The sequence below is a fragment of the Chlamydotis macqueenii genome, chromosome 1, assembly GCF_036417535.1.
Source record: "Chlamydotis macqueenii isolate bChlMac1 chromosome 1, bChlMac1.mat, whole genome shotgun sequence".
NCBI classification, from domain to species: domain Eukaryota; kingdom Metazoa; phylum Chordata; class Aves; order Otidiformes; family Otididae; genus Chlamydotis; species Chlamydotis macqueenii.
Window position 1 is genome coordinate 50,492,485 of NC_141556.1, and position 19,967 is coordinate 50,512,451.

General features: G+C 35.7%; 1 protein-coding gene across 1 annotated transcript in view; it reads left to right on the forward strand.

The window, feature by feature from the left end:
• CFAP54 (cilia and flagella associated protein 54) overlaps window positions 1-19,967 on the forward strand; it is a 117,606-nt gene that overhangs the window by 88,662 nt on the left and 8,977 nt on the right. Inside the window, exons 53-64 of the mRNA XM_086740073.1 lie at window positions 1,942-2,044; window positions 3,501-3,639; window positions 4,565-4,722; window positions 4,918-5,103; window positions 6,379-6,505; window positions 9,767-9,922; window positions 10,402-10,510; window positions 12,964-13,069; window positions 13,852-13,944; window positions 14,476-14,617; window positions 16,688-16,888; window positions 18,089-18,297. Coding sequence (XP_086596199.1) covers window positions 1,942-2,044; window positions 3,501-3,639; window positions 4,565-4,722; window positions 4,918-5,103; window positions 6,379-6,505; window positions 9,767-9,922; window positions 10,402-10,510; window positions 12,964-13,069; window positions 13,852-13,944; window positions 14,476-14,617; window positions 16,688-16,888; window positions 18,089-18,297 — 1,729 coding nt within the window. The remainder of the gene's footprint in view (window positions 1-1,941; window positions 2,045-3,500; window positions 3,640-4,564; window positions 4,723-4,917; window positions 5,104-6,378; window positions 6,506-9,766; window positions 9,923-10,401; window positions 10,511-12,963; window positions 13,070-13,851; window positions 13,945-14,475; window positions 14,618-16,687; window positions 16,889-18,088; window positions 18,298-19,967) is intronic.

Sequence of the window (19,967 nt, forward strand, 5' to 3'; positions counted from 1 at the left end):
ATATACTCTTGGGTGTGCAACCTTCTCCAGCGTATTTGAGAGACGTTAGCCATAGCATCTCAAGCACTGTTTTGAAAAATGTCAAATTTTGCTGTAATTTTAACTTTGCTGCCTAGTTTCGGAGGAAACTCTTCTTAATAAAAAGAAAGAAAAGCAGTTGGGATATTTCATTGCATTATCCTTACTGTCTCTTTTGCTTTTATAAGCAAATTGTTTTCTCTTTTCCATTGTTAGAGAGAAGGTTATCATCAAATTCAGCATTGATTTATTCTGGTTTCATTTTGTTGAATAAAACTGAGGTAAAGGGATGATGAAGGAGATTCATAAGGATTGAATTCTGAGAGGTGAAAGGCAAGATATTAACAGTTTTGGTTCTCATTGTTACTTTGGGGTCTATTTGTGCTGAATTGGTGTCATCCATCCAGTTCAGCATCACAAAACAGCAAGCAGGATAGAATCAGAAATGACAGGAAGACTTTAACTACCCTCTTATCTCTGGAGGTTATCCATCCTGTGGTTAGACACATGTTGGCAGAATAATGTGAGTAATTTCAGAGTAGTGCAGCTCATGTTCCGACTTCTTTGTGTATGAATCAGGAACTTTGCCTTTACAGCAATTACTCTAGAACTTCTCAAAAGCAATAAATTCACACAAAGCCTGAATCTGTCTTGCATTAAAATTCTTTGCAGAATTAAAAGAACTTAAAATATTCTTAAATTTTTTTTTTATTTTGCTTCATAGTAGCCACTCTTTATATAAAGAGTCTCTGTATGTAAAAAGACAGCATAAATAAGAATTTTTTTTATACATTTTTAACAATTAACCTGCTTAAAAATCTTTAAAAAGTGAGCTAGGTACTTTTTGATCATCAAGAAAATATGTTTCAGTGAGTAGAGAATAAGTAGAATTGTAAAAAAAAAACAAAAACAAACAACCCCCAAAATTTTTAGAGAAGAGGTAGAGATTTACAGATGTAGGGGAAAAACTACAATTAGAGATGAAAAACTAATACCATGAGTAGTGTGTTCTTTGGGCAACAAATCCTGTTGTCAAAAAGATGTTGGTTTTGCAAGTGTCTTCATATAATGAAAATAATAGTATTCATAAAGTGTGCTGTTACAGATACACATTTCTATAGATGTAATGAAAATTTAAAAGTGCATCTGAAAGCTTTAAAAAGACAGCATATAAAGGAAAAAAAACCCTACTAGTTAATATTTTAAGAAACCTGACAATATTTTGGGATCCCAACTCTGAATTTTTTGTAATGTGGAGTTGAATGCTGCACCAGTCCTAATAGTGCCTATATATTTCTGGATGCTATTTGGAGTGAAATCCAGAAAAGGATTTATGATTGAGGCCAGGGGCAGCAGACTCAATGTCATGTGATTGCGTGTGACGTTTTGCCAGGGTGGCACCTAGCTCAATTTTTAGTTGATGGTGTTTACTAAGATCCTGTAAGTATTTGGTCATGTGGATTTAACAGAAGCATTAACATATTTTCTGGAAATGCTTTAAGGAGGAAGGTGTTTTCTTACCTCTTTAGTTGTGGATGAGATACTGAACTCTCCTAATATATTTTGTAATTTTCTGTATTTTTACATCTTCTAAATTCTAAAAGCCCATCCCTGAAGACACACATATGTAACTGAAAGTTATAGCGGAGTTCTGTTTTGGTTGCTCCAACAGAATATGATATATCTTGGCTTATCCATAAGTACCAGGTTACATCTGTTATTGGCAAAACTTTTTCTCTTACTGCTGTTTTCTCACATTCATACTGCAATGCTTACAAATTCAGAATATACTCTGAGCGCAATTTTTTTTTTCTACTGAAGCAAAAATTGATAATGCAGTCAGAAATGAGGTATCTATTATAGTAAAAGCGTAAAATGGCAAAAATAATTACTATTTTAAAATAATGTTGTTCTGTATCACAGTGTTGCTTTGGCTTTCTCTGCAATTCGACTTCTCCAAGACGCAAAAATTTTTAGGACAGAAGTAACCTGTGTTCAAGAAGAAAAGGATGAAAGGGAGTGTTCGGTATGTGTGGATATTTGTTTTAAACTATTGTTTCTTAGTATATGAAGTCTTGTATTAAGTGTCAAGTGATTTTCAGAATACTAGAACATAGCAGTATTACATGGTTACCATTAACCTGGGGAGAAAATGATGTATGACATGCTTCTTTTACCTGCTTGCCTATAATATTTTCAGTATGTCTATAATCATAATTTTAATTTGCATGTGGTTAGGAATTACAGTTTTTATTTGTATACCCTTAAATGCTAGCATTGAGAATTGACTTTTGTTTTTTTAAAAAACCAAACAAATAGACAAAGTGGGAAAAAATAGCTATCAGGTGAAAATCTTGTATTATTCAGTTAAGGTATTTTAGGTCTTTTGATTGAAAACCTACTTCAGAGTATCCTCTTTCAAAGAGCCAAACAGACCAGTTCACATCATTGCTGTGTTCCAAATTTAGCAAGATTTCAGCTGACTTCTGTGGTCTAACACATAGGGATACTGACCTATACTTTGCAAAGCCAGTGTACAAAACCTATGGATCATAAAGCACACAGTCACTCTTGGTCGCACAGTAAGTAAAACTGACTCGCATGGACAGAGCAATTGAGTAGTGAGGCCAGACTTTGTACCGTACATAACGAGACCGGATTTTCATGGATGCAGTGTAATTATTCTCTGTCTGTGTTGCATATTAGCGTCTTCTGCACTTGCTCCTACATTTCCTTAGGACTGCCCTATAGCCAGTAACTAAGCTATGGCTATTTTTTTTTCCTCATGTGCATCAATGCAAATCATTCATTATGGGTTGGTTTTTTTTTTTTGTACAAGTAAAACACTGGTGGTGCCAGTGGAACAAATTTTTGTTCTGCTTGCTGGAACAAATTTTTAGAAGATGGACTATAGAATTTTAGTAATAGAAAGATAATATGAGAAGATGGCACAGGGAATTGAGCTGAGGTTTCTCCCAAGCACTTCCAGTACAATATTACACTAACATTTGTTTCTAATCACCAGAAACACTAAAAACTAGAAATGAAAAATTAAAAATTTATTTCTAATCACTAGTGAGGTACCAGAACTTGATGCTGGTCCTGTTCTACAGTAAGACTTCTATGTGCATTAGAATTTTGTGTTATGTTCCTGTTTGAGAGGAATAAAGTCTGAACTGTTACAATTATTCTCCATGACACATATATGAATTTATTTATGGACTCTTCCACAAAAGCTGATTTACTTTTAATTTGTTACAGTTCTTTTTTTTTTTCTATAGATTAAAAGTTAAATAATAAATGTACTCCTGTTATTAAAAAATATGTACCTACCCTTCAAATAAACTTTTGGTTATAATTATGTTATTATTTGTAATACATTAGTATTAATTTAATTTATTTTAGACTGATGCTGCCCTGTTGCTTTATTTGTAGTAGTTTACTCAGAAAGTAACATTCCTCTTGCTTTTGGTAATTATTAGGACTCTTACATTGAAGATGTTCAGCTACCTCACAGTACAACAGCACAAGATCATATGAATGTACATCTGTGGCTAAGGTGTCGTACAATGTTAGTGACTGCACTAGTAACACAGATACATGGCGTTGGTGATATAGAAGGTATTACCCTTTTTTGGTTTAAGCTTTTGGAGTGTAATGGGCAAGTTAGCCTATTTAGAGACAATTTTTATCCATAAATAAAAATATTAAAATTAATTCTGGGGCTGAGTAATTATTTGTATTAAATTTATCCAGTGCAATAAGGAAAATATATTTCTGAGTACAATCTCTCCCTAGAGCATCTAAACACAAAGCATTATATTAATGTTCATTTAATGAGCATTATCTTTTGATAAATCACTTGTATGTGAAAAAGTTTCAAATGTTCTAGTATAATGAAGTTAAATGCTTGTTTTAAAAAAACTCTATCGCTACATACTTTTAGTTTTAAAAGTCTCAGATTTTTTTTTCACTTTTTGTATCTCCAATAAATGAAATGTTCCTATATATCTCATAAAAATGTCCCAAATACTTTTTAAAAAAGAATTTAATTAAGATACTAGAAAATACATTTATTGCAGTTTGGTTATGAATAAAATGTTTTTAATTCCTTTTTTCTATGAACTTAGTATAAACTCTGATGCTCACTTAAGTATTAAAATCACAGTTGAGGCCTGTAGCCAAACTTTCATTTAATCTCTTTTGCATAATTTCAGTGAAGGCTGTTAAAATTTTGGAACGATAACTAAGATAAGATTTTTGAAAATGTAGAATATATTTCATGGGTGAGAATGACGTGATCTAAATATTTATGCTCTTGGCTTACGTATAAAGAATATATTTGAATCAACTTAAACCAAGTACAGTTTAAAAACCACTAAAAAATTAAATTAAACTTGGCACAGAATCAATGAAATGATAAATGGAATCTATAATGTCAGATTTTATGTAACTTTTAATGTGGAAGTGACTTCTTAAGAGTGGTAGAAGATACCATAAAGTATTTCTATTGTATTTTTATTATTCATATATTGTCTTCTTTTAGAAAATGATGTGGCTGAACGCAGAAGTGTGATAAAAGAAGTAATACATGAGGCAGAAGCCTTCGGTGATATTGAGACTCAGGCTGAAATGATGGTGCAAGCTGCTATTCTTGACCTCCAAGAAAAACGTCCCATGGCAGGCATTAAACTTCTTTTGCAGGTTTGAGCACAAAGCAGAAACTGTTCGCTTTTCTTTGATACATTTTTCATGTAGTCAGAACAGCTGATGTCAGCATTAAATAAGCTTGAAATAGTGCCTCTAAAATAGATTTTTTTTCACTTTGTGTGACTTGTCCTCATAAATAGACGGCAAAAGTAGTAACTACTTTGGTTTATGTTGTCTCTGTCCAAACAGAATATCATCAGTCTACTCCAAGAGGATACATTTATTTCCCCTCCAGCTTCTTTGACTCTTGTGAAAAGTATGCTTCTGCTGGCAGACATTCTAACACTGCAAACAGTGGAGGATACAGAACGTGGCTCTTCTACAGTGGAATCATTAAACGAGCTAGTTTTGGCACATGAGCTTACCATTAAAGCAGTGAGTATATGTTGGTGATTTACACAGCATTTGCAAATCCTTCCAACAATCTTAATTAGCTATTCTGGAAGCTAGTTTAACAATGTATTTAAAAGGGCTATTCCTATTAACCCATCTGTTCAATTTTCCCTAGATTACATAGTGTAAAGAAGTAATTAATTTTACCAAACTTATTTATGCATACTCATCATAAATACTCATGTATGTAGCCTGGTATTTTCACACAATTTAAAAATATTGAATACTTGCAAAATGTACATCCGTATGTGAAAACTGAAATAAGTAGCTTGACTTTTAAAGAGATGTGGAACACATATTTTCCCGTTTGAAATGAGGGATATGTTCATACTCAGTACCTCAGGGAAGATGTACATTTCATAAAATTCCCAACTTGTGAGCATTCAGATTTAAGAATTTAGCTTTGTATCTTCACTTAGAATAATTTGAATTAGAAAATTATATAAAGTAGCTTATTTTTTGTGATGTTTTAGATTGACAGATTTTTTCAATCAGTATGAAGAAATAATTTCCATGTAAAAATGTAAATATGAAATTTAAAAAAATCTAAAGGCATGAAATCTGTGGGAGGAATGTATAGTAATAAAACATTTACCTATTTGGTGATCCAAAAATAGATATGATCTTCTGCAGTCTCTACCCATTCTTGATACAGCTTATAAACAAAAGCTTTTGGATCAAATTATTCCCTTATATTTCCTAACACAGAAGTTTAATCCACTGAAATATTTGTTCCCTCAAATAATAAAGAATCATATGAATCACTTCAGACTGAGACTTCCACTTGTGAGACTTGCTAGCCTTCCAGAGACTTAACACTTTACAGCATGTCCCCATCACTTTATTTCCATGAATGAAAAGTCTGACAGGTCCATACATGTTATTTTCTTTTTCTTTTCTGGCATTTGTTGGATGTCAGATTTCTTTGTAGGAATGACAGTTTCCTTCTAGGGCTTAGGTTACTTGGGAGATCTGTTTCTTGAAGACTGATTTGAGGGATTTTGCTTTTAGAAACCAAGCCTAACATTAATAAATTTGATCAAGAGCTCATTGGCCAGACTCGTTCATTTGCTATGAAACTCCTCTCCAAAGGAGACAAGTACAAACTGAAGTAAAGGAGTTTGGGAGTATCAAGCCCTTTTGTAGTACTCTTTTACAAGACACATGTTAGGTTTTGCAATACCTAACTTAACTTTTCAAACTTTTATTTAATTTGCTGTCTGCAACTTGATTTTACAAAGCATACTCTTGTCATAGATTTTTGTTTGTGGAGAACCTATTGAATGGCAAATAGAAGACAGTACATTGACTTGCTTGGTCCTACCCACCAAAAATATCTACTTGCCACATATCAACTTGCTAGCCCAAGTCAAAATGAGAATTGGTAAGAAAACTGCAATTCATTATTTTTTTTTTATTTTTCAATAGTTTTCATTCATATTTTATGCACCACTAGATAAACTGATTCATCAGAAGTGAATGTAGTAAATCAAATGTCTTCATTATATAATTAAATATTTTGAAAATCAACTGTTTGGCTCCATGTAATGTGAACAAGCAAGGCACAATTCTTATGGAAACTATAATCAACAAAGGCTTAAATATTAATGTTATAACTTGATGAAAGTAAGGGGAACTTCAGGTATTTTTAAGTGGAAGTTAACAATCTGGCCAGGGATAGAAAAAGCAACAAGAAAAGCTTCTATAGGTATGTAGGGGACAAAAGAAAGTCCAAGGAGAATGTAGGCCCCCTCCGGAAGGAAACCAGTGTCCTGGTTACCCGGGACATAGAGAAGGCTGACGTACTCAATTACTTTTTTGCCTCAGTCTTCACCAATAAGGGCTCTTGTCTCACCACCTAAGCTGTGGAAGGCACAAGCAGGGACTGTGAGGATGAAGAACTGCCCACTGTACTCGAAGAGCAGGTTCAGGAACATCTGAGGGACTTGAAGGTGCACAAGTCCATGGGACCTGCTGAGATCCATTCGCAGGTCCTGAGGGAACTGGCGGATGAAGTTGCCAAGCCACTGGCCATTGTATCTGAGAAGTCGTGGCGGTCTGGTGAGGTCCCCAATGACTGGAAGAGAGGGAACATAACCCCCATTTTTAAAAAGGGGAACAAGGAGGACCTGGGCAACTACAGGCCGGTCAGCCTCACCTCTGTGCCTGGCAAGGTCATGGAGCAGTTTCTCCTGGAAACCATGCTAGGGCACATGGAGAGCAAGGAGGTGGTTGGTGACAGCCAACATGGCTTCACCAAGGGCAGATCGTGCCTGACTAATTTGATGGCCTTCTATGTCGGGGTCACAGCATCGATGGACAAGGGACGAACAACGGATACCATCTACCTGGACTTGTGCAAAGCTTTTGACACTGTCCTGCATGACATCCTTCTCTCTAAACTGGAGAGGCATGGGTTTGATGGACGGACCACTCGGTGGATAAGTTGGATGAGTTGGCTGGATGGCCGCACTCAGAGAGTGGTGGTCAATGGCTCAATGTCCATGTGGAGACTGGTCACGAGTGGCGTCCCTCAGGGGTCCATGTTGGGCCTGGCCGTGTTCAACATCTTTGTCAGCGACATGGACAGTGGGATAGAGTGCACCCTCAGCAAGTTCGACGATGACACCAAGTTGCGTGGTGTGGTTGACACGCTGGAGGGAAGGGATGCCATCCAGAGGGACCTTGACAGGCTGGAGAGGTGGGCCCGTGCCAACCTCATGAAGTTCAACCAGGCCAAGTGCAAGGTCCTGCACCTGGGTCGTGGCAATCCCAGGCACAAGTACAGGCTGGGTGGAGAATGGATTGAGAGCAGCCCTGAGGAGAAGGACTTGGGAGTGCTGGTGGACGAGAAGCTCAACATAAGCAGGCAATGCGCCTTTGCGGCCCGGAAAGCCAACTGCATTCTGGGCTGCATCAAGAGGGTCATGGCCAGCAGGTCGAGGGAGGTGATTCTCCCCCTCTACTCTGCTCTGGTGAGACCCCACCTGGAGTACTGCGTCCAGTTCTGGAGCCCCCAACATAAGAAGGACATGGACCAGCTGGAGAAGGTCCAGAGGAGGGCCACAAAGATGATAAGAGGGCTGGAGCACCTTTCCTGTGAGGACAGACTGAGAGAGTTTGGGCTGTTCAGCCTGGAGAAGAGAAGGCTCCGGGGAGACCTGATAGCAGTCTTTCAGTACCTCAAGGGGGCCTACAAGAAAGATGGAGAGAGGCTGGTCAGTAGGGCCTGTTGTGATAGGACGAGGGGTAATGGTTTTAAAATAGAGGGAGGTAGATTTAGACTGGATATTAGGAAAAAAATTTTTGCAATGTGAGTTGTAGAACACTGGCACAGGTTGCCCAGAGAGGTGGTGGAAGCCCCATCCCTGGAAACGTTCAAGGCCAGGCTGGATGAGGCTCTGAGCAACCTGATCAAGTTGGAGATGTCCCTGCTCCTTGCAGGGGGGTTGGACTAGATGACCTTTGAAGGTCCCGTCCAACTCTAACCATTTTATGATTCTATGATTCTATGAATACTTTTCTAACTTCTGTACAAAGCATTCATTCTATGAAAACTTCCTGTTTATGTTCCATCTCTCTGGAAGCAGTTATATTGGAATTAACTAATGATATTAAATTATATGGGATAATAGTGATAATTCTCTATCCCAATAAAATAAATAGCATCTGTTATTGTTGTCACTCTTTAATTTAACAGCTTTTCTTGATAACTTTTCTTTATATAGAAACTTGGAAATACCTGTAATAGAGGATAAACTTTAAGATCTCTCTGAAATTTGTTGCTGTATAGCAAATATAGGGAAAGGGATATTGTTTCCATATTCCTTCTGCTAAACTTAATTTGGTGTATATCTGACTTAGAGTGGACTAGAAAATCTAGAAATCTGTTGCTGCACTTTGTTTTACATTGTGGAGGAGCCTGGGTGTTCTGGATTTTTTTTTCAGGAAGATATGCTCCAGGAGAACATTGGTGTACCCCAGCCACTACTTTGTAGTCAGCCCTTTGGACTAGAATAGAGGTAGTCCAAAGTAAACACTCTGAAACGCATCTGCTGTGGCTGTCAGGTCTTCAACACCAGCTGATTTGCTCTACCGATCCACTCTTATTGTGCTCTACTGTTTGTCAGTGCAGGTGTGGTCAGACTCACTCATAGTAATGGCTGTGTTTGACCAGTTCCTGTTCCTGAATCCACATTTTTAGGAAAGGCTTATGAATACAGATAAATATTGGGAAGTACAGTATAAGAGGTATGCAATACATCAAAGCAGCCTTTAGAACTGGTTAGTACAAAAGGAATTTGAGAATTTGGAAATGCTTAAAGAGGTTTAGGTTTTGCCTACAACTGCCAGGTGAAATAAAGTTATGAAGTGGCTGACTGCTAGTCTTTCCAGATAGTTTGTGAAAGGGTTGACTTGTGTGATATTTGTAGCCTGAGCTTCTTTTGGATGGCCTAGGCATCATACAGTAGTGAAACAACATTACAGTTCTGTATATATATCCATTAATGACTTGGATTTTTGAGAACTGGATTGTAACAGTGAATACGTAACAGCATTTGTTCTAAGGAAGTTGCTTCTTTTTGCATAAATTGGTTTTCTATTAAATAATTTACTAAGAATTGTCTTTTTTTTTTTTCCTTAGGGCACACATTAGCTGAAAAAGTAGCTTGTACACCTGCAAGAGGCGATCCGTTGCAATGGCTACATGCTCTCAAACATTTAGAATCAGCGTTGAAGCTTTGCAGAGCATCTGCAACAAAAAAAATAGATATGGAAACTGAACTTCTTTTTCAGATAGGTAAATAAAACCCTGTTTGTACATCATGATTGCCTTCCTAGGCAATGTTACACGTGGCCTCTCTTAAAATTGAGACATTACTGGGCAGGCGGTGTAATCACTGGTACTGAGAAGATGCTGCCAACAGGATCTTCTGTTACAGCATGGGATGTGCACAGGCCTGAAGGCTGCATGGAATGTGCAGCACAGCACAACACAGAACAATCCTGTGCCTGTGCATTAACTCCTCCATGTACAATGGTCTTCTAGTTAAGATCACTATGAGTCATTATGATTCCAAAGTCTGATTATTTTAGCTACTCTATGAAGTAGTTTGCTATAGAAGTGTTGTGCATTACATTTTAAACAAACTGGAAAAGCTTACCAGGAAGAGAATAGATAATGCACTAAGTTGTTCACCTTTCCTGAAGGAAAAAACAGGTTGGGTCTTACAGAAAAAAAAAGATCTTGCAAATCTGCTTTCTATATTCCTTTCTTAGGTAAGGTAGAACGCCAGATAACTGAAGCAGGCCATAACAAGTCATCTCGACCTGTTGAAAACCTGTTGGAAGCTATAAAACTCAGCCAGCAACATGATCAAAAATTTGAGTAAGCAACTAGCTATATAACTTTCAAAATAATTTTAATCACACACGGATATGGTTTTTAGACAGTTTTCAGAGATTTGGTGTGGAACTTCTATTATGAAGCATCTTTACATTTTGGAGAGTTTTCTTCTATCACAGTATAGAAGAGCTACTGTATATTTATTATCTTATTTAAAACAAATGCTGAGAACATTTACAAGCATATTTTAGAGTATTCAAAGTTACAGCTTTCTATTCTATTTCCAAATTTGTACCCTCTCTGTCAACACCAGGAACAGACCTATCAATTAAACAGGGGTTTTATTCATATTTCAGAAGATGAGCTGTGGTCTGCCCCCTTCCAGATAATAGAAATCCAGCTTGAAAAGGTTAGCAGCCAGAAACAGTCAGAAGAACAGAAGCAGAAGCAGCACAGGAAATGTGTTTGTAACAGATATCAGGACAGTGACTTTGGCATTAGTTATCAGCACAGAAGATGCCTGAAGAGCTGAGCCAAGCCAGCCAATAAATTCTGTCAAGCAGCTCTGACACATTGGACTTTAGTTTTTTTTAGCTTCTTGACCAGTCTTAATGAATAATGTGCCATGTCTGGTTACAGACAGTGTAAAGGCAGCAATTTACCTTGATTGTTTGGGTATTCTGTTACTTCAGTTAATGAACCAGAACTCTGAACACAGAAGCAGTAGCATAGTAATAAACCTTTACATGCAGTCAGCATGATGGAAGATAGTACAGGAATGGACTGTGGTGATGTTTTGCAAGTTTAATTTGCTACACTCTTACTTAATTTGCTATCGTGCTGCCATCTTTCTAAAAGAATGTACAGCAACATCAATGGACCTTGGCTTCCTTATTTCGGAGAACTAAATATCCTGATCACCCTTATACAAGCCCTCTGATATCTATGGGATTGGTTAATTAAAGTTGTTTCTTGATGTCACAAATCCTTTTTTCTTAGCAAGACTGGAAAGTTAACTAAATTGTCACGGTCTAAGTGTAGAACTTGCCATCTTCCCACTTAGTTTGCCCTATCTTGAACTGTACAGCACTCTCTGACTTTTGTAATTTGCTTTGCACAAATCATACCAAAGCTGGAATTTATTGTACAATAAATTTCTGCCCTGCTACTCTACTCTAGTGAGACCCTACCTGGAGTACTGCGTCCAGTACAGAAAAACATGGACCAGTTGGACAGGGTCCAGAGGAGGGCCAAGAAGATGATAAGAGGGATGGAGCACCTCTCCTATGAGGACAGGCTGAGAGAGTTGGGGCTGTTCAGCCTGCAGAAGAGATGGCTCCGGGAAGACCTTATTGCAGCCTTTCAATACTTAAAGGGGGCTTATAAGAAAGATAGGGACAGACTTTTTAGCAGGGCCTGTTGTGATAGGACAAGGGGTAATGGTTTTAAATGAGAAGGAGGTAGATTCAGACTAGATATAAGGAAGTAATTTTTTACAATGTAGGTGATGAGACACTGGAACAGGTTTCCTGGAGAGGTGGTAGATGCCCCATCCCTGGAAACATTCAAAGCCAGATTGGATGGGGCTCTGAGCAAACTGATCTGGTTGGAGATGTCCCTGCTCCTTGCAGGGAGGCTGGATTAGATGACCTTTGAAGGTCCCTTCCAACCCAAACCATTCTATGATTCCATGATTCTGTTTTCAGACATAATGTCTGGTGCCATTAACTTTAAAACAACAATGGCTAAAACTTCTTAGAGTGTATTTCCTATGGCTGGAACCCACCCTTGAAAACACTTATCCAGATTAATCCAGTAGCCGAACAACTTTTTTTTTTGGCCTGGTTTATAATACTATGGTAAAAATACCTGAAAGGAGAAGGAAGTATAGGAGTAGACCAGGAACTGGCAAGCACAGTCTGTCTGAAGATGTAGAGTGTTCTGGTACAGAACTCAGAACTGAGAAGTTTCCTCAGCTAAGCCTGATGAAGAAATGAAAGACTGTTTTAGCCACTGTGGGTATTTTTGCTGATTCTTGGAAGACTTTGACTGAAGATGCATATGCAAATTCAGCCACCTATATTTCAGGGTAACCAGGACAATGGATATATGCCTGAATTGGAAGAAGGAAGAGGAACTCATATAGATTCTATACAGAAATATCACTTCCCTTGCAGAATTAACACTTTTCTTATTAAACATTTGCAATTTATTTGTGCAATATTTGTGCACATAATGCAAATTATGTTTGACATACTCTGAAATCAATGTGTTATTTGTTAAGCATACCACAGGAATGTTTTAGACTCACTAAGATTTTAAAATAGGATCACATTGCTTTCTGAAAGAAGATGCACATTAAGTAGATGATGAGGGCTGGATGAATGATTTCTTTGATGAGGCTGTCTGGTTAGTCTTATGCAGGACTCAGATGGTATAATTATAATGTTTACTTTGATAGTAACATTGATTGATCTGTGTGTTGTTTCTTACAGGTTAATAAGAAGATCATACCTTGAAATAGCACTATTATATTTGCATTTTGCTACAAATAATGAGGATGTGTCACAGACAAATAAGGTAGTGCCTTCCAAATCAAACGTATGTTTTCTGTCTTTCAGGTAGTGGCCTCTTCAAAGGAGGAAATATATTTCTATTAGAACATTGTGCACCTTGCCAGACTATTACTTACAGTGACTTGTATGTCATACTGATACTGAAAATCCTACTGGAATAATCACACAAAGAAATCATATAGTGCAGCAGTAGAATTTTATCTTGTTTTATGTTTTTTCTCATGTTTATTGCATTGAATGATAACATTTAAAATTATTTTTCTGTATAAAATAGGATGAAACAGAACCAACAGTGTTTTCATTTCTAATTATGTACTAATTAATTTGTACTTTTTTTTTTCAAAGAAAACATAACATTCAAACCTGGGTTTTAAGTGATAATATTTATACTTTACCAGATTTCAGTTTTTCAGTATAAATATAAGTGACAGCATGAGAAATATGAAAGGCTTTGACCATGTTAAAGCGGCTACAAGGTGTAGTTTCAAAGTGTAATGTGTAACATAAGAGAAAAGAGGTAATTAAGAATCCAGAAAATGGAAAATTATAGCAAAACTGTATACAGTAGTGACAGTAGTATGAGCTGTTCTAAGAAAATGTTTACAGGAGCAGCCAATTAGTATTGGATAATTTTTTTCAATTTTAGCGATTAATCCATGGATTTACAATCAATGCTGATTTTTACAATTTGGAAAAAAACCCCAAACCAACAGTAATTCTGCAAGTAGGAGGACTTTTTCTATATTTAAAATATATTTTACCATAATATATTTAGAATTCTAATTATGAACTGGTGTACAATCTTAGACCTCTTCTGGAGAACTCTCTTCTGCTGAGGATGCTCTGAAATCAGAAGACTACAAAGCACAAGCCTGGATTGCAGTAAGAGCAGCTACACAGGTTGGTGCAGTATTCTGATGAGGTAATTTTTTTGTTTTTTTTTTTTTTTAAATTTCATCTAATGCTACTTACACAAGCAAACAAGACAATGCAAACAAGATAAGAATTAAGGCTTCCTGAAATTTCTGGCATGGATCTTATTTGAGGAAATTAAAACGGACACTGTCTGAGCAGTGCATTTAATCTCTCTTGGACAGATCTGACTGTTTAGCTCAACTGTGATTCAGTGCAAATAAAACAGCACACTGCCTGATATGTGTGCACATGTGTTTGACATGTGGGTAGACATCAGTGGCATCCAGGTGAGGATATCTGATTTGAAATAACTTATGTAGTAATCAAGCTGTCAGCAGTAATGATTTATCTTAGTATGTACCATAAGTCAGACAGAAATATAATATTTTCCCGATTTTAAAAAATATAGTATGTTGAGTAGTTAATTTTTTATCATCATCTTGTGACTCTCAGATTTTAAAATCTATATAAGTATTGTAATAAATTGGTTCTAAATAGCATAAATATTATTTTTAGGTCAGTGAAGCTATGCTTGCTTCTCAGCTATTAGTTGGAATGAAGAGTGTTAAAGAACACACCTTAGAGGATACAGTGCAACAGAAAATTCCAGAATTTGCTTCCATGGATCTTCTTGCTTCGTACAGAGATTTCTTATCTGGTATTCCTTTATACCTACTAACATTAAGTAACTAATAAACTATATAGGCCATGCAATTTAGTAATATTTTTATTATCTAATTTTCATTTATGAAAAACTATAAGTCAAATTTGGAGAGTAAAAGCAAAATCCTTGTCCTGCACAGCAGTATAAAATATTGAGTAGACCTAATGGGTCTTTAAATATCAGCCTGTGCATGTGTTCAATAGATTATAAAAAACTGCATTGTTTGCATACTGTGGCTCAGAGAGACAAAGTGCACATACTGCCATACTTTTAGAAAAACAGATGGACCATTGTCACAGGACTTTCTCAGACTTCTAGAGTAGGTCTTGACCCTCCATCAGTCATCACTGCTTTCTTTCAAACACTGTTTTAGAACACATTTTTTTCCCTAAGTGTGTTGGCTTTTTCTTGGAGATTTTCAGTTTTTCTTCTGATTTTGCAAAGACATTTTGGTGGTGAATGGCTTGGTTCTCCTTGCTCTCTCCCCACCCAAAAAAAACCAAACCAAAACCCAAACATCAAAACCAACGAACTCAAACTCTGTTATCAGTTATCTGCCTGGGTACTATATTCTAAAAGTCAGTGAGTATAATAATAATAAAAAAAATTCACTGTCTTTCCAGTCTAATGGATTATCATTTAGAGATGCTTCCATTAGCTTGGTAGAACTTTGCCTTTGCCTGGTTTATTTCCAATTTCTGCATTTATTTTACAGCTAATGGAGCTGATGAAATTGAAGTTTTTGATTAAAAAAAAAAACAGTGAAACTAGGAATTCTGGGATAATGATTGCCAGATGTTACATAAACACTACGGCTTAATGTCTATATTTATTTTTAAAATGAAAACCATTAATTTAGTCATAAAATATTGGTTCAGTGGCTTAATTTCAATCATCCCAAGTGACTGACAAAGATTGAGTTGCTCTGCCTGATAGTTGCTGGCAAAGCTGAGAAATGTCTTCTTACTGTACAGTGTTTAAACATATGTGTTTTGATTGGTTTATGAAAACAAGTGTTGTATGCTAAGACTTTCCATCAATCTGATTGTTTTGTACTAGCTCCATTTGCTTATAATTACAAATCATTTTTCCTTTTAGCAAATACAGCAGGTGTTTCTCCTGATAGTTCTGTTAGGCAATATGAAGAAGAATAGAACATGTAGAAAAGCAATAGTAGGCCAAAATATATAAAGGTAAATTTAAATGGAAATGATCAGCACAGCATGCTAAATATTTTCTGTAAAATCATTAGCGAAACACATTGTTTAAGTTACATCTATAAACAATGTGGCCATTTAAACTAAATTCTGTTTTTACAATTGACATTGAAATATCAGGAATAATAGAGACATTCAGATTTTGTAGAAGCACACATAATTATTTTCTGGAAGTTTACTATTAGGAATTACTATAACATAATGTTTGTTCAATTTGGAATGAGAAACAGAGCAGAAGAATTGTGTAGGCTTTTGAGAAAGCCATGTACTAATACAGTGAAAAGAACCATTAAATATAAGCAGTCATATAGTGATAACTGTACTGATTTTTTTTTCCTCTTTTTGCATAACTTCTAGGCAGCACCAAAACCACATTTTTTTTTTTAGTCCATAGTCAGGAACACATTTAATATCTGAAAAGGACTGGATTGAACTATAAACATTTCAGAGTACCTAACTTTTCTGAATTCACGTCAATATAACTGGGAAGATCAACTGCTGTAGTTATGACTGATGACTCCTAGTATTGTTTCCATTTATAGGAATTGAAAAAAATTATTTTATATTTAAATTCAGAGAGAGAGAGAGAGCACCTTGCTCTCCTTTGCTTTTAGCTTCTTGCAAGGACCAGTCAGATTCCTGGCCATGATCTGAGAAATATTTTCTTTACTAGTTCAACTAATATTAAAGCAGAATAGAAAGAATTTTCCTCTTATGAAAAACATAACTAGGTTCACAAGTTACAGTTTTAGTTACAGATTAGTCAATTCCAACACAATGCAGCAATAGCTTTTCAATTGCAACCATTCACTTACTGTGTACTGTCAAATTGTTATTGGATTTGCAGATGGATACAATGTTGTCTCTGAAAGTCCCAAAGCATCTTCTACTGAAAACAAACAAATCATACAAGACAAGGAGAGCCAAAGTGAAGGAACAGAAAGTCATACCCCCAAGGCCAGCCAGAAGAAAGGGACAATAACATGGGTTCACTTAATTCGCTACCACAATTATTTAAAAAGACTTTGTAACACAAACCTTCTATTTGGTATGATTTTTTTTCTTCCTTCTAGAAAACTGCCATGGGTGAGATATTGTTCTTGGAGGTCAACAGTGTCAGATTCAAAGGCCCTCATCTCAGATAGTCTCATTTTGAGCTCCTTCAAATTATATAAATGCAAAAAAATCTGCACTGAAAACAAGATTTCTGTCAGTTTACAAGTGTTGTTTCATAATTATTCATAAGCCTTCATAATACCAGGAAAAGAATCCCTCAAATCTTAATTGCTATGACTATATCTGAAGCATTTAAAAAAATTCATAATCTATATTTATTTTTAGGTCTAAATACATCACACTTAAGTCACATCAGAAATAAATCCGTTCAGTTTGGGGGCCTGTTCCTGAGAATTGAGTGTAGCGTAGATGGGAAGGCTGAGCATTTTTAAATGTGTTTTGACCTAAACTCTAGATGTTATGTACATACTTAGTTCATTTCACTGTAAACAAAAGATGGTAATAGACAGGACCTTTCAAAAAGAATAATCAATTAATTTCAGGGTCCTACACTATGCATTTGTATCCAATGGTCAGCTGCTAGATACAAAAGATACACCTGATAGGTGAGAATAGAACTAGATTGTACAGATAGGTGCTGCCTAGAGTGAAACTTAGCAATTCTGAAAATAACAGTTTCAGAGATGGTTGAGTTTTTCCCTTGCAGCACCAAATTAAAGTAATCTACCTCACCAAGGAAGTATAAGGACAGTAAGGTTTCTACAAGTAGACAGATGTGTATCTCTGCTGTACTTACCAGTGATGGAGCCCAGGGAGTGACTTAGCTGGTCAGCCACTAGCTGTCAAAATTAGGGTCTTGAGAGCTCTTAGAGCTTCTTTTGACTGTACTGAACAAATATGTATTTTTTCTAGTGGGTACTTAGACACCTAGTGAACATACTGATGCTTGCACATCTAAATTTAAGTATTTAAACCTCCAAAGTGCACCTCTCATTTTATGCTACTTTATAATGTCTAGATAGAGCTTGTTTTGTTATCAGATCTCCAGTGAAAAATTGCAATACAAATAGCAGAACCTAGTAATATTTAAGGGCAACCAGCATAATTGTTGGAAATGCATTTATTTGATATTGGATTGATTTACATATTTGACTGTTTTCAACATTTAGTAGCTGTAGAAACTTTACTTTTTAATAGCAAATTATGATCTAAGAAAAATATCTTTTCAAAGATGCTCCTAACTCAGGACCTGGATCATTTTCTGCAAGAGATGGACACCTAAATTCTGTTTTTGACACAGGAATTGTTCTACGCATAGCAGAAATGCATTCCTTTCTTAAAAACCATTTGTTTGAATATTCAATGTGTTGTCTTGAGAATTTTCCAGAAGAGCTACATGATGTACAATTGTCACTTGGTAGGCCCGCCGATTCTTCAAAGGTACTTATTTTCTTACTGATGTTTCAAAAGTATGTATTATACTTGCATTTTATTTTGCTTACAATCTCGCTAGTTCCAATGGTGATATTTCTGAGAGCACTATAGAAGAATGAAATTCATTATGCAGAGGATCAGTGCAAACCCAAAATCCTGTGCAAGCAGTGAAGGACATTGTTAACTAAAGCAAATATCCTTCTGTTATTAATTCCTGCAAAAATTATCTCTGTCTATCTATCTATCCTATGGCCAGTATATTTAGACCGTAGAATATTAAGCAGAATGATATTTAAAAATATTTCATTATTAGTTAATTAAGTTGGCTGTGTTATTTGGTATGACTGAGGCTTTTAATCTTGTAGATCTCTGTTTCACACCAAAAATGTCCTGATGTTTGCTTTGTAATTTGTATGTACAAGCCTCTATACTGTTAATTTGGTCTATAATAAAAACATGAATTAAAAAAAATATATAATTTATATTTTATCAAAATTTGTTGAAGGCCTTCTGTGACAATTTTTTTAACTGATTATCAGCTGGCTAGAAAATAAATCTTTTCAAATCTCTGGCTTGCAAACAGCCTATTTGAGCTTTCAAATGTAGGCAGCTCAGATTATATTACTCAGAGAAATCTTGAATTGGAATTCTGGAGTCTATGCTGATAATAGCACAGATATTGACTGTTGAGTGGTAAAAGTCTTTGAAGATGCAACGTAAAAATAATTGTCTTCAAAGTTTCTCCATCCTACTTTTCACATTAATGATTATCCTAATACTAAAAAATTAAAATGACAGGTTACTCTCTATGGTTTAATTTTTACCTATAATATTCAATATTAGATGGAGACAGGAGAGCCTTGAGGAATAGGAACTTGTTATCTTATAAAAATTAATTAAAATATTTTTCAGAAAGTAGCTTTTCTAGAGTTGGTGAACTTTCTGCAGTGTTGGACAGCATATCATTACTCATTTCCCAACAAAGAGCTGACTGTCCCACTGAATAAATTGTAAATATATGGTATGTGACATTTACAACAGCCATCGTATATCAAAAATTATTTTACTCTGTCTGCTCTTCTTTTGACATAATTAGTATTACACTGTCCTAGTACAATAAGCTTCAGAGCTCACTGTCATGTTCGTGACAGATGCAAGCTGCATAATCATGTGTTAGTTTCACTGTTGTAGACAGCTAACAAGAATAAAGCTCTTACTTTTTTAAATTCTAAGCTTCATTGATTTTTATCACAACATTTTTATAAGGTTTAACTATTCAGAAGGCTGTAGAAGTTATTTTTAAAATGTTACTGTAATTTGATATTGGGATTTTTAACAGTACAAATAGATACAATTTTTGAAAGCATTATTTTTATGTACAAGGTTGTTTTGCTTACATGTGTCTTTGTAATTCTATTTTTGACTCTTGAAGTTTTTTTCAGCTCTGCTGAACAAAGAATCTGAATTATGTTAAGAAGGCTGTAATTAAAATTGTGTGCCCTGCTACATTTTCCACGCTTGTTTTTTGCCCACTCCATGATAGTATGTAGGACTGGAAACACTTAACTAAGACAGTTAAACAGATAAATATTTATGTGTGTAACACAGCAACGCTCCAGTTTGACAAGAACAGTTGTAATATCCTTCCTCAAAAAGATTCAATATGATATAAATAA